The sequence below is a fragment of the Narcine bancroftii genome, chromosome 13, assembly GCF_036971445.1.
Source record: "Narcine bancroftii isolate sNarBan1 chromosome 13, sNarBan1.hap1, whole genome shotgun sequence".
NCBI classification, from domain to species: Eukaryota; Metazoa; Chordata; class Chondrichthyes; order Torpediniformes; family Narcinidae; genus Narcine; species Narcine bancroftii.
Genome location: NC_091481.1, coordinates 14,026,752 through 14,039,473, shown reverse-complemented (window position 1 = coordinate 14,039,473; position 12,722 = coordinate 14,026,752). Strand labels below are relative to the sequence as shown.

General features: G+C 43.3%; 1 protein-coding gene across 1 annotated transcript in view; it reads right to left on the bottom strand.

Annotated features, from left to right (window-relative positions):
* kcp (kielin cysteine rich BMP regulator) overlaps nt 1–12,722 on the bottom strand; it is a 116,485-nt gene that overhangs the window by 39,292 nt on the left and 64,471 nt on the right. The window contains exons 19-30 of the mRNA XM_069909863.1: nt 12,284–12,369; nt 11,342–11,432; nt 10,191–10,290; nt 9,196–9,281; nt 8,151–8,244; nt 6,858–7,010; nt 6,320–6,426; nt 6,018–6,111; nt 5,071–5,244; nt 3,867–3,949; nt 1,268–1,361; nt 339–521 (exon numbers count right to left, since the gene is read on the bottom strand). Of these exons, the coding sequence (XP_069765964.1) occupies nt 339–521; nt 1,268–1,361; nt 3,867–3,949; nt 5,071–5,244; nt 6,018–6,111; nt 6,320–6,426; nt 6,858–7,010; nt 8,151–8,244; nt 9,196–9,281; nt 10,191–10,290; nt 11,342–11,432; nt 12,284–12,369 (1,345 nt within the window). The remainder of the gene's footprint in view (nt 1–338; nt 522–1,267; nt 1,362–3,866; nt 3,950–5,070; nt 5,245–6,017; nt 6,112–6,319; nt 6,427–6,857; nt 7,011–8,150; nt 8,245–9,195; nt 9,282–10,190; nt 10,291–11,341; nt 11,433–12,283; nt 12,370–12,722) is intronic.

The window sequence follows — 12,722 nt, the reverse complement described above, 5'->3', positions numbered from 1 at the left end:
CTTGAGTTCGAATCCCATGCTGTCTGTAAGGAGTTTGTACATTATCCCTGTGTCTGTGTGAGTTTTCCCCAGGGATTCCAGTTTTCTTCCACCATTCAAAACATACTGGGGTGTAGGTTGGGAAGCACGAACTCGTGGGTTGAAATGGCCTGTTACCATGCCTGCTACCATGCTGTATGTCTAAATTTAAAAATTCAATGCATCCCTAAATATAAACACTCTGCAGCATTTAGCCTTCATCAGCCCCCTCTTGTGGATACCTCTGTTTTCCCTTGCTAAAAGGCCTCTCAATCAGTACTCCCAATCACACTCAGATCCCTCCCACTTTATGATCCTACCATCACAGGTGCGGCAGCAATCCTGCAGGATGGGGTGCGTGCACTGCAGGGGAGCACAGGGCTTTCTCTGACAGGTGATGGTGCCATTATTACATATACAGGAGCGGCATTTGTCCAAAGGATCATAGAATTGCTGCATGTGTTTGTAAAGAATGCCGGAGTATAGACATTCAGCCGGTGGAGCTGGAAAAAAGAAAATGGGGCATCAACAGGATGATACAGTTAAACCCCATTTGCCACAATGCAACACTGATGTATCACACATTCCTCATTAGTAACACAGATGTATACCACACTTTACTATAGCATGACAATATCTCACATATTTACTACCATTAATATCCCTCACCTGCACTGTAACGATGGTATATCTCATCCCTTCATTGTAACACTGCTACATCCACATCCTAACTATAACACTGATATATTTCACACTTTTACAATAACCTACCACCATAACCTGTGCTTCCTACTGTAGCCCTCTGAGATACCCTCCTTGTAATTTTAAGACATACCCCATGTCCCTCAATGTGATAGAATCCATACCTTTCATTATAACCCTCTGAAGTACTTGGCCCTTTATTATATTTCCGGATATGCTCATGCTACATTGAAATCCAACAATATACAGTAAAATCTCTGTAATCTCAAATTCAGGCAACCAGCAGATTCAAGCCACCAGAAAAAAAAAGCAGGAAATACACAGGAAAAAAATACGGAAGTTTATAATTGCCGCTACCTCGCGGTTTGTTTGCCAATCGCGCAGCACACATTCTCAAGCAACTGAAAAATTCACTTATCCAGCTTCTACCAATCGCTATAGGTGCCAGATACCAGGGGATTTTATTTTATCCCTGCCTTCTCATAACCCCATGATACACTCTTCATTGTAAACCTCTTGGAAAACACTTTGATATGCCTGTACCCACCTGGACATTGAAGGCAACAGCTTCCAGGAAGAAGAAATGGGTCATTACATGACAGAGGAGGACACCTCCTTGACAGACATTGTACATTTCCATTCTACAGGAAGACAACATGTTACACAGGGAAAGAGTAACATTTTTTAAAAATCATATTTTCAGGGTGAGTAGGTCAAAATGTGGTTTAGAAGCATGATTTCTGTAAAATGTAACTGACTGCAGTGTTCAAAAATTAGGAACGGGCAACCATGGTTTTAGGTTCATTAGTTTGATTTAGTTTTACAGTTGTCATTTACTGTGCACATTAAATTGTTCTTTCCCAGACAACTGGATAACCATCTGGAAATGATCAATTGAAGGCACAGGATTCTTGCTGTTAACTGAAAATACGAAACCTTGGTCCAAGTCAAAAACACAGTTTCCTCATAAAAGCAGAGGCCAATAATGTAAACTTGCTGTATAAGGGGCTTTAGTAATAGGATTAAATAAATTGATTAAAAATGACAGTAAAAGTCTTAAAATCCGAACAACTCGAGGATTCAGTTGGTCTGGATTTTTGGATTTTCCAGATTCTTGGGCAGTACTTTTAAAATTCAAATTTAAGGTGGAATAAAGAGTTTAACAGGTAAATTTTGCTAGTTTATTCATTAGCAAATACAGCAGGCTTCATTTATCACAACAAATAGTTTTAAAGAAAAATAAAGTCAATGCTTGACAAAAATGTAAACAAAAATTTTCACTACAGAAGTTGTAATGTTTGAAATTATGTTTAAAAATGAACATTGTAAAAGAAAAATACAGTACCCATGACAAGATTGCCTGTATTAAGCATGGTTGTTTGTTGCCGCTGTGCATCTGAGCCACTTATGCACACACGCAGGTGCACAGGAGCCTGCTAAATTTAAAATGTTTGCGAGTCCAGATCCTTGGGTGGTCCGGACTTCTGGCATCTGGATTTTTGCTGTACATCACATTTTTAAGATTGGCACAGCAGGGTAGTTGATAATACTGCAGTTGACAGAAGCCATTGGGATCCAGAGGAAGCTGAATGGTTACCTGCAGTCTTCACTCCAGGAGCCAGTCACATGTTTGAGATTTAGGATCATTTAAGAGGGACAGGAGGGTGTGACTACAAGTGATTGTTGTTTCAGGTGGTTTATATGAATCCTTGCATTGTGATGCCACAAAACAACAAATTTTGTGACTTGCTCATGTCAATAAATTCTGATACTGATTTGATATAGGAATAGGACTGAGAAGATAACATTGCACTTGTTGAATAACCACTGCATCATGGTGCAGAATACCAATAGGGAAGAGAAAGGAAAATGGAAGTGATAATTGGTATGGTAAGGAGATCACGAACCTCCAATCTGTACTGCTTGACTGGAGTAAAGGACATGTCTTTGGGGTTGGACAGGAACTTGGAATGGAAGGGAATAAAATCCAGCAATCACAGTATATGTGTGGGGTTAATCAACCTCCTATTTTCATTAAACCCCTCTCCTGAGTCTCTCTTTCCTTATCCCACTATCTCCTTTCTTCCTGCTCCCCATCCCCTTCCCACTCATATCAGGGAGCTACTCATCACTTTTTCTTTTCTTACCCTCCCACCTGTATCCATCTATGACCTCATACCTGTTAGCCTCTGCCACCTCCTCCCTCCACTCCCCTCCTTTCTCCACCTTTTTATTCAAATGCCTGCCTGTGTTTTTTTTACTTAACAGAGGGCTCAGGTCCAAAACGTTGGTTACTCTTCACTTCCTACAGATGCTGTGTGCCCTGTTGAGTTTCTCCAGCACCTCTGTGTATTGCATAGTACATGTGGGAACCATCGATACAGATATAATTTAAATAAAGGTTCTGCAATAAGGGATGAGCAGCAAATGTCCAAACTAAAAAATAGAATCTTCATAGAGGGAGTGTATACAGGTTGTATAAGGAAAATTGGATTGTACTCTCTCGAGGTTAGAATAATGAACATTTCTTTGAAAGATCCAAAATTCTTAAGGGGATGGACAGTCAGATATTGATGCTTCTATAGTTTGATTGGCTAAAATTGTTGACTCAAGATAAGCAGGAGGAAATCAGGACAAAGGCAAAAAAAATTTTCAACTGGAGGGTGGTGATGCTTTCGAATCACTGAGAAGATCACCTATTTTAGAAATCTCGGGATTATGAGGTTAGTGCAGGTAAGTGGCAGCAAAGAAGAAAATTAGCCATGGTGTTATGAAATGATACAGCGGGCACAAGGGATCAAATGGCCTTCTTCTGCTTCTTTTGCATGTGAAATGGAGAGAAGCAAACAACCCAAGGGGAGAGTAGAATAGTGACAGATGGTGATGAATTGGAATAATGGGAGAGGCAGAAGAGAGAGGACTGGACATGAGAGAAGGGCAGTGAGAGATTCTAGGTAGACGAAGGGATAGTGAGTGACTGTAGGTGAAGAGGGTGGCAATGAGGTCATGGACATGATAGTGAGGGATTGGAAATGGTAGGTGATACCGAGGGATGGGGGGAAGAGGGAGAGATAGCCTTTTCCACATCGATGCAAGTTCACTCAAGTTTGCCTCTTTACCTTGTGCAGATTTATCTCAATACTCACTATGCAATGACACTCCTTGCATTTGTTAGTTGGATGTGGAAAATCAGCACCATTAGGATATTCCTTACCAGCATATTGACAACCTGCAGAAAGACAGAAGATAACTGCAAACATTCTCTGAAAATGTTCACACAAGACACTTAACTGCAGTTACAATGGCAGGGGCATTGCCCTTTTCACCCTTCATTCCATTTGGTCAGTCCACAGTAAATCTATCCTCAACTCTTATTTCATCAGCTCATTCCCTCATTTCCCCCTCCCCCTCACCAAGGACCATTCTTTACATTCCCTATCCTCACACCTCTCCCTGCTCAGATCCCATCCACTCCTTTGAGCTCTCCTTTTCTTCCCACCCCCTTGACCCTTGGACCCTCTTATCTCCCCACCCTCAACTCCCTCACCTACCACCTCCACCCTCTGACCTCATATCCCACCTCCCCCTCTGGCTTCCCCAGGCCCCCACTTCCTCCCCCATCCCACCCCCCCGGTCCCCCCAAAATCCTTCCTCATGCCCTCCCTTCCATATTCACTGATGACCTTGTACCTGTGGACTTGTGCTCCTCTCCCTGCCCCTTCCATTTTATTCAGGGACATGCCTACATTCTGATCATATCTTGAAACATTGGTTATGTATCTTTATTTTTACTATATAAAGAATGATGTGTGACCTGCTGAGTTTGTCCAGCTTTTAGTTCAATCACAACGCCAGCAGACTTTTGTGTTTCATTCCCCCATCACAATCTGTTAGGCCCCTTTCACATTGGCGAACCATTAAATTGGCGGTTCAACAAACCATTTTAAAATACCAGTAGAGCCATTCACAATGGACCAATATTAACCAGTTCTCTGCACCCTTTTGTATTCACCACCTGGCTCTGCAGAGCAAAGGGGCACCTAACCTCCAACACTGACGTCCTGCATACCCCCTGTCCTGTTCACACTGGGTGAACCAGTATGCCAATTTAAAATGAATGATACTACCTCCCTAGACAGTTCATCCCTGTGGCAATATGTTCCCTGCATGCCAGGTCGCAAGCATTCACACTGCCATGTTAACCAGTAGATTTGCGGTTAATTACTGGGTTAAAATGTCAGTGTGAAAGAAGCTTCTGTTGCCCCACACCTGATGTGTTGCCATCCTCCCTCCACTGTAGATTCATCACCCTTACCCCTTCTCCACCCGCCAGACTGTCTGTCCCATTACCGTTGCAGTTATTTTGACAGCAGGTCCCAGAAAGTGGATAGGAGCAGAGGGCGCTGATACAATCTCTCTCCTTACAGATCACCTGGCCATTCAAACAGGCACATTCCTGGCAAGAATTTTCAGGATTTGGAAACCGCTGACCATCCACTAGCACTCGATCCTCAAGCACACAGTCTGCAAACAAAAGCAAAGCATCCTCACAAATGCTCCTTTCTCCAAAAATCCTGTATCAGGTGTTCTTATCATCAGTAATGCAGTAATATTAATGTGGGAACCCCAATTAGCATCAGTGCCTGTGAACCATATCATAGTGAGAATCAGTGTCTGTGGACTTGTCCCCATTTAGTCAGTGTCTGTTGAAATGTGGCCCAGAGATGGTCAGAGTGAAATGTGTCAAGATGCTTTGATAATATATCCCAGTGGGGGGGGTTAGTGCCTGAAATCAGATCTGAGTGAGTATTTGCAGTTGGCAAATAAGTCTTTTGGAAGAGTCCAGATTCTAAAAACTTGTAATTCGCTGTGAGACATCACCTAATACAGGCACAACTCTCTTATTCCTCCCAGTAACATTCTGAATTCAGAATAAAGCCATTCATTTAATAATTTACCGAAATGATAGAGCTAAGGACACTTTATATAGCAAAGATGAAGATACATAACCAACATTTCAAGATTGAGCCTTTCATCAAGGTAAGATCTTGATGAAGTATCAATCTGAAATATCAGTATCTTTGCTATATAAAGTACATTATTTGACTGGCTGAGTTTCTCCAGCTTTGTGTTTTTACTTCAATCATGGTGTCTGCAGACTTTCATGTTTTACTCCTAAATGTTAGAGCTGTTATTGTCCATGACCTTGACCTTGAATTTCATGTTCATAGTGAGAGCTGCAAACACAAAGACAGTGCTTATTACTTCTTTCAACGCGGCTGCATCTTTGCTCTTACCGGGACACTTTGCACAGCATTGGCCTGGCTTCATTTCTGGCCTGTTGCAGGTGACTGGAGGGCAATCAATTGGGTCACAATGTACTGTACCGGTCTGCCAAGAGGGAATTCGGCCAATCAAAAGTCTGTTCAGAAATATACTGTTCATTCAGTAGCTCCAACCTATTCCAGAGAGCCACAGTCTCACTAAGAAGCTCAACTCCCCCAACACCATGTCCAACAGAACAGCTCTGCTCCACTGGAACCCCCATGCACACAGGCACCTTTCCTGCAGTTTTAGAAGACCACGAAGTGGACCTTACCTGACAACGACAACACTGACATGGGTTGTCTGGGTCAATGAACTCCTGCCCATTGCTGTACAGTCGCTTGTTGTATGTGCATTGGTCACAAGACAGGCAGCAATCACCTAGGGAATAAATATTCTGGAAAATTAGATGAAAAACCTTTATTAACCACTGCTCTTTCACCTGACTTAATGAGTCTACATCTGAAGCCTTGGGCCAGTCTTCCCATTCCCGATAAGACTCTTTCATTCTTCCCCCATGCAATGACCCAGTCCGAACCTTTCCTCTCACCTGAACCAGAGGCTCCAATAGCTCAGTGGTTAGAGCACTGGTCTTGTAAACCTCGTTGGGGCCTCATTTCTGTGAGGGCATTTGACAAAGTGGCAACTTTCTGCCTTCCTTATGGTAGACAAAGTTAAAGAATTTCATTCTAAATGTGACAATAATGCAACCTTTACTTTTACCTTTTTTCTCCACTCTTAACTCTGTACCTGTGAGGTTTTCTGATGAATGCGCCTTTAGTTTAGTTAGTTAATCTTAGTTTTTGATGTACCATTGTTTGAAGAAGGGTGAAGGCAATTGACAGCGGGGCATTGCTTGGGTTTGCAGATGATGTCACCATTGACACATGTGCAGGTGGTGCACTGATTCTCCTCCAGGTCCCACTTTATTCCATCTTCATACTCCAGTCCCTGCACAACACACACTGACAGAAGAGAAACAAACAGACAACTAAATATAACAAGGACTGGGATCACATGGCGTAGGAAATAACAGCCTCTGATCCTGCTCTTCCTTTCAGCAACATCATGGGTCCAATGTTAACCTGAACAAGGCAGTTCACCCACTTACTTATCTAGAAACCACATCGTCACTTTAAAAATATTCAGACTCTGACTCCACTATATTTTCAGGAAGTTGTCTATTCTGTGTCTGAAATTTTAAAAAAAAATTAGATATACCCTTCCAGCCCACGAACTGTGCCCCCCAAATTCCCCAATTAACTTACAACTCCCATACATTTTTGAAGGGTGGAAAGAAACTGGAGCACCCAGAAGAAACCTACGCACCCACGGGGAGAACACACAAATTCCTTACAGACATCTGGGTTGCTAGCGCTATAATAGCGTTCACCATTTAGGACAACGTCAGATGTAATAACATTCTTCTCCTCCCTATCAGAAACCCTGAGGATAACCCGCCCATTCTTCTCCTCCCTAACAGAAACTCTGAGGATAACCTGCCCATTCTTATCTACCCTATCAGAAACTCTGAGGGTAACCCACCCATTCCAGATTTCAGACCAGTAAATCTCCTCCCAGCTACTTCTGACGTATACTTCCATCCTCAAATAAAGGAACCAATACTTCACACAGTACTCCATTTGTGGTCTAATCCAACCATGACACAGATATACCATCAATCTATCCAAGACCACAATGTCTGTCAATACTGAGCAGCATACATCGGGATTTACACACACTAATTTACATTCGGAATTCTCCTCCTATCTCAACCAGGACAGATAGGTAACCTGGAATGCCAAACTTTTCTGGATCTCAGTGCTTGTGTGCATTATGGGCTAAAGTGCAGCCCTCAAAGTTCCACCTGAAGGCCAGTCCTGAATGCAACCTTGTTCCTGCCCCTTCCAGATGCACACCAATTGGGGAACAGGATCAAGCTCACATGCTTGTTGATTGCACTCAGGGATGAGAAACATGACATTGGGACCATTTCTCTAGTCTGGGGTCAGCAATATGGAGCAGGACTATGGGAGACAGAACTGGTTCATGAATTTGGAAATCCACAGGCATCGACATAGATCTTGATTCAGAGGACATCCTACCTTTACAAATCGGGCAGCACTGGTCTGGATGTTTGACTTGGTTGGCACAAGTCAGAGACTGACAGACCTCTTCTTGACATCGTACATTTCCATCCTGAGCGAGAAATGTTTCAAACGCACCATTAGAACTCTATCAATTTCGGTTCAATAATTTCCAACTCCAAAACTGGTTTCATCCCTCCATTAATATGCACATATTTTGCTGCCAGGTCAAATGGTATGGGATTTGTTCTCTCAATCTTTCTTCCTTTGCCAGTTATAAAACCATCCTTTAAACCTGCCCTGTGAAAGGGAGTCATTCCTTTGGCACTGCCTCTGTGTATGACAGATTCATGGACTGGTTACAGCTCTGGAGCTAATTGGCCCATTGAATCTGTACCAGATCTATGCAAGGCAATCCAGCTATTCCCACCAACTGTTGCACTCCTCATCTTTTGGATATTTATTCAGCTATAATTGAATGTATTCCAGACCCTCAATCAACTGCCCATAAAAAATGTTTTCATCATGCCAATTTTGGTTCTTTTGCCAATCACCTTCTACCTACGTACCACTAGACCACCCCCCCCAACCCCCCTCACCAATTGGAATAACATCCTTCAGGATTTCAAATATCTTCATCTGATTCCCTTACAGCCTTCCTCATTCCCAGGAAAATCAATCCTGTACCACTAATCTTGCAACTGGGGCTGATTCTGCTGCCCTGAACCCAAACCCTGCTGTATCGATCTAACAGCACTGCCTCGGGACAGTGTACCTCTCCTACACATTAGCCCAGTTTAATGTTCCATTGCTAGAGCACTGCCTCAATGACTACCCACTGATTCTGCAGGAAATACGTGTAATATGTACCTCTCCACAGAACTGGCACTACTGTGGTGTGTCACTTCAAATGAAGGCAAACAATGTTATCATATCCCTGTCTGCAGAGAAGACTAATTGCCTATTTGTCGCTGGGGTGTTTTGTACATTCCCCATATGCTCCAAAGTCATTAAAAAAAAATGTACACTTACATACAGTCATTACTTGAGACCATATACTCACTGTACAAGTACACTGAATGCAGGGCCCAGCAAAAGGTGGCTGGAACGTCTGACCATTGCCTATGAGCGCAGTCTCGTACTCACACACTGAACAAGGGAAAAAATATAAATGATTATGATTTGCGAAAATGCAAGATATTCCTGTTTTTTCTTTAATGTACTTTCCACTCACTGAAGACAAGAACTGGAATTCAAAATAAATGAGAAATGAAAAAAGGGATGTTGGAAATCATAAATGAAACATCAGAAAGAGGTCATCAACATTTGTGGAAGGACAAACAGAAATGATATTTCACATTGAAGGCTGTGGAATGAGAGAAAGCATTTTAGTACTAAATTGTGGAGAAGGGTTGAAGGAATCCAGAGGAGAAAGGAAAGATCTGGAGCAGAGTGAAGATGAAGTTGCCATTAGGATCATTTGCATGGGTGAGCCGGTCAAATAGGTTGGAGGCTGAGAAGACAAAGAACAATAATGTGTTGCCAATAAGAGGGCTGTAAGACAGGGCCAGGAGGTCAAGGTGGGAAAATGGAAAAAGTGGGAATGGATGGAGAATTAAAGCACCACTCTGACATATGCTTGTGGCCTCCAATCAAATAACAAGGTCCAGCACAAACCTGAAGAATAGCACCTCCTCTTCCTCCTGACCATGTTGCAGCCTTCAGACGCTATCTCAAATTCTTCGATTTGAGGTTATTTGCATTTTCTCTCTCTGTATCAGAACTGGTTAGTTCTGCTGTAAGATGCCCATCTGTAATATTAGCTGTTTTTCTCCCTCCATTAGGAACACTACACTTTGTGGGCCTTGTCATTTCCCACACATTACAGCTCCTTGATTACATTATCAACCCTGCCTGCCTCAGTAACCTATTTGGACTGAGGACCTTTACAATCTATCCTTGCAGCAACCCTGACCTCACACTATCATAGACTATTTCTTCCAGGTACTATTTCTTCATACGCCAGTGGGAAACTCGCAATATGGCGTCTTTACTCACTATCACATGATGGGCAGCAGTGTCCAACCAGATTGGCAGGATGAGTACATCGAACAGGTGGACAATTCTGGGCCATTCGGTCACATGATATTTTACCAGCCTATCAAGAAAGAGATTAAAAACATCATGAATCCCAGACATAGCTCATCAATTGACGTTGTGAGGTGAAATAAGCCATCTAATGTTAGAAAGTCAAATAAGATTATGATGGATGACCAACGACCTCCCCAAACCCAGTCATTCCCAACAGGGGTTGCGAGGACCCACGGAACCTTGTTTTTAACAGAGCATGATGGTGGATGGTAGGTGGGATAGTTAGTTTGTTTAGCTGTAAGCCCACCTCACTGACAAAAGGCAAAGGAGGAAAAACCCAACACCCAACCCCAACCAACCAATTTTCCCCTGCAGCCGCTGCAACCGTGTCTGCCTGTCCCGCATCGGACTTGTCAGCCACAAACGAGCCTGCAGCTGATGTGGACTTTTACCCCCTCCATAAATCTTCGTCCGCGAAGCCAAGCCAAAGAAAAAGCCTTAACAATAATTCAGACACATACGTTTTAATTCCAACATAGTTAGTTGCAAGTTAGAATTTATTGCTTAATCAAAAGATTTGATGCGAGAAGAAGTCCTGGTAATAGGATCATGAAACTAACAAATTGGTGTAAAAATTCATCTGATTTATCAATGTGCTTCATGGAGGAAACCTGGAGTCAACAGCCCTTGCAATTCACTATTCACTCTGAGCAGCTTTGTTATGTGAACAGCAGCAAGACACCACCAGGGATACATAATAAATGTGTCTTGCCAGCAAAGCCTATTTCTCACGAGCCAAGATGAGAAAACATTCAGAAGTAATGCCAATCAATGTCAGTTAGGTTAAAGCCTCCAGCAACAAGCAACATTTCTCCAGATATTGCGCCAAGACTAGGGAGGGGGGGGTGGTGAGGTAAGAGAGCAGCAACAATACACACATGCATCCTGATTACATTAGTTGGGAACATCATGGCTGTTTCACCATCTTGTAGGTAGGGAAGGGAGAGTGCTGGACCTGATGTACATTGGCATTAGTCTGATATTTACACTTGAATCACATTTGATTTGGGGGTCTGGGAGAGTTGACAATATCATTATTGATAGTGCTCTGCACTCACCTCACAATAGCATCTCAGGCAGGGTTTTGACCGAGGTATGAAGGTCTGTCCATCAGAGAAGGTCTGAGATTCATACTCGCATTCAGTACACCTATCGGTTAAGGGAGACATGTCAGAGATCATTGAACTGCTATACCAGCAGGCATATCCAATCCGTCACTGAGTCACGCTCCCCTTGGCATTCTAACCATACTTTACATGAGAGGACAAGGTCAACATGCTTTCTGGGATCTGAGATCAGCAAGTACTTGGGGGGGGGGGGGGGGGGATGTCAGACAATGAACTTTCCACAGGACCATAACAGTGGCAGAGAGGATCACTGGTGTCTCCTTCCCACCCCCCCCCCCCCCCCCCCCCCATTGACATGATCTACTGTGATCGTTGTGTGAAGAAGGTGCACAAAATTATTGAGGACCCCTTCCACCCCACACACGAGATCTTGCAGCTGCTCCTGTTGGAAAAGAGATACAGGAGATCAGAGCCAGCACCCCCAGGCTGAGCAACAGCTTCTTCTCACAGAGAGTGAGAATGCTGAACGTCCAAAGGAACTACTCACACTCACCATTCGAGACTCTCATATTCATTAAGCTCTATTTATTTATTTATCTATCTATCTGAATATTTGTCTTGCATATGTATGTCTGTCTGTATGTTTTGCACTGAGGACTGGAAAACACTAATTCATCGGGTAGTAATTGTGCAATCAGAAGACAATAAACTTGACGACTTGAAATTCAACGCCAGGGGTTTGAATGTACTTCAGCTGACCTGTCAGCCAAAGCAAGACACTTGATGCATCAGACCATGGGTTTGCTGGGATGGTATTGAGCCACAAGGGATGGGCATAGTGCTGAGTCTCACAGGGTGGGACATGGAAATGGGCCATCTCTTTTGTACCTTCCCCCTTCCCCCTCAGTGCAGAGAGTGCATGAAGCTGAGCACCTGGGACAGCATCGCCCTGGTTCCTGGATTGGGTCCTTGCAAGTGGTAGCCTGACAGGACACTGGCACACAATGAACATCTCCAGCCTGAGGAAAAATAGCAAACATCTCCATGTTAGAGAGCTCAATATCTCTGAGCCACCAATCATCTTCACAGCACATCGCAAGTGTTAGAGAGCTCAATATCTCTGAGCCACCAATCACCTCATCACCTTCACAGCATATCGCATGTGTTTGATGAAAAAATGCAGAGGGATATAGGGAGGGTGAGTCACTATCTTGGAGGATCATTCCTGGGCCAAACACACTAATGGCATCATGAAGAAAGCACATCAGTGCTTCTACTTCCTCAGGAGTTTGTGGAGGTTTAGTATGACAAAGGGAACCCTGGCAAATTTCTGCACATGTCTGGTGGAAAATGTGCTGACCAGATGCATTAC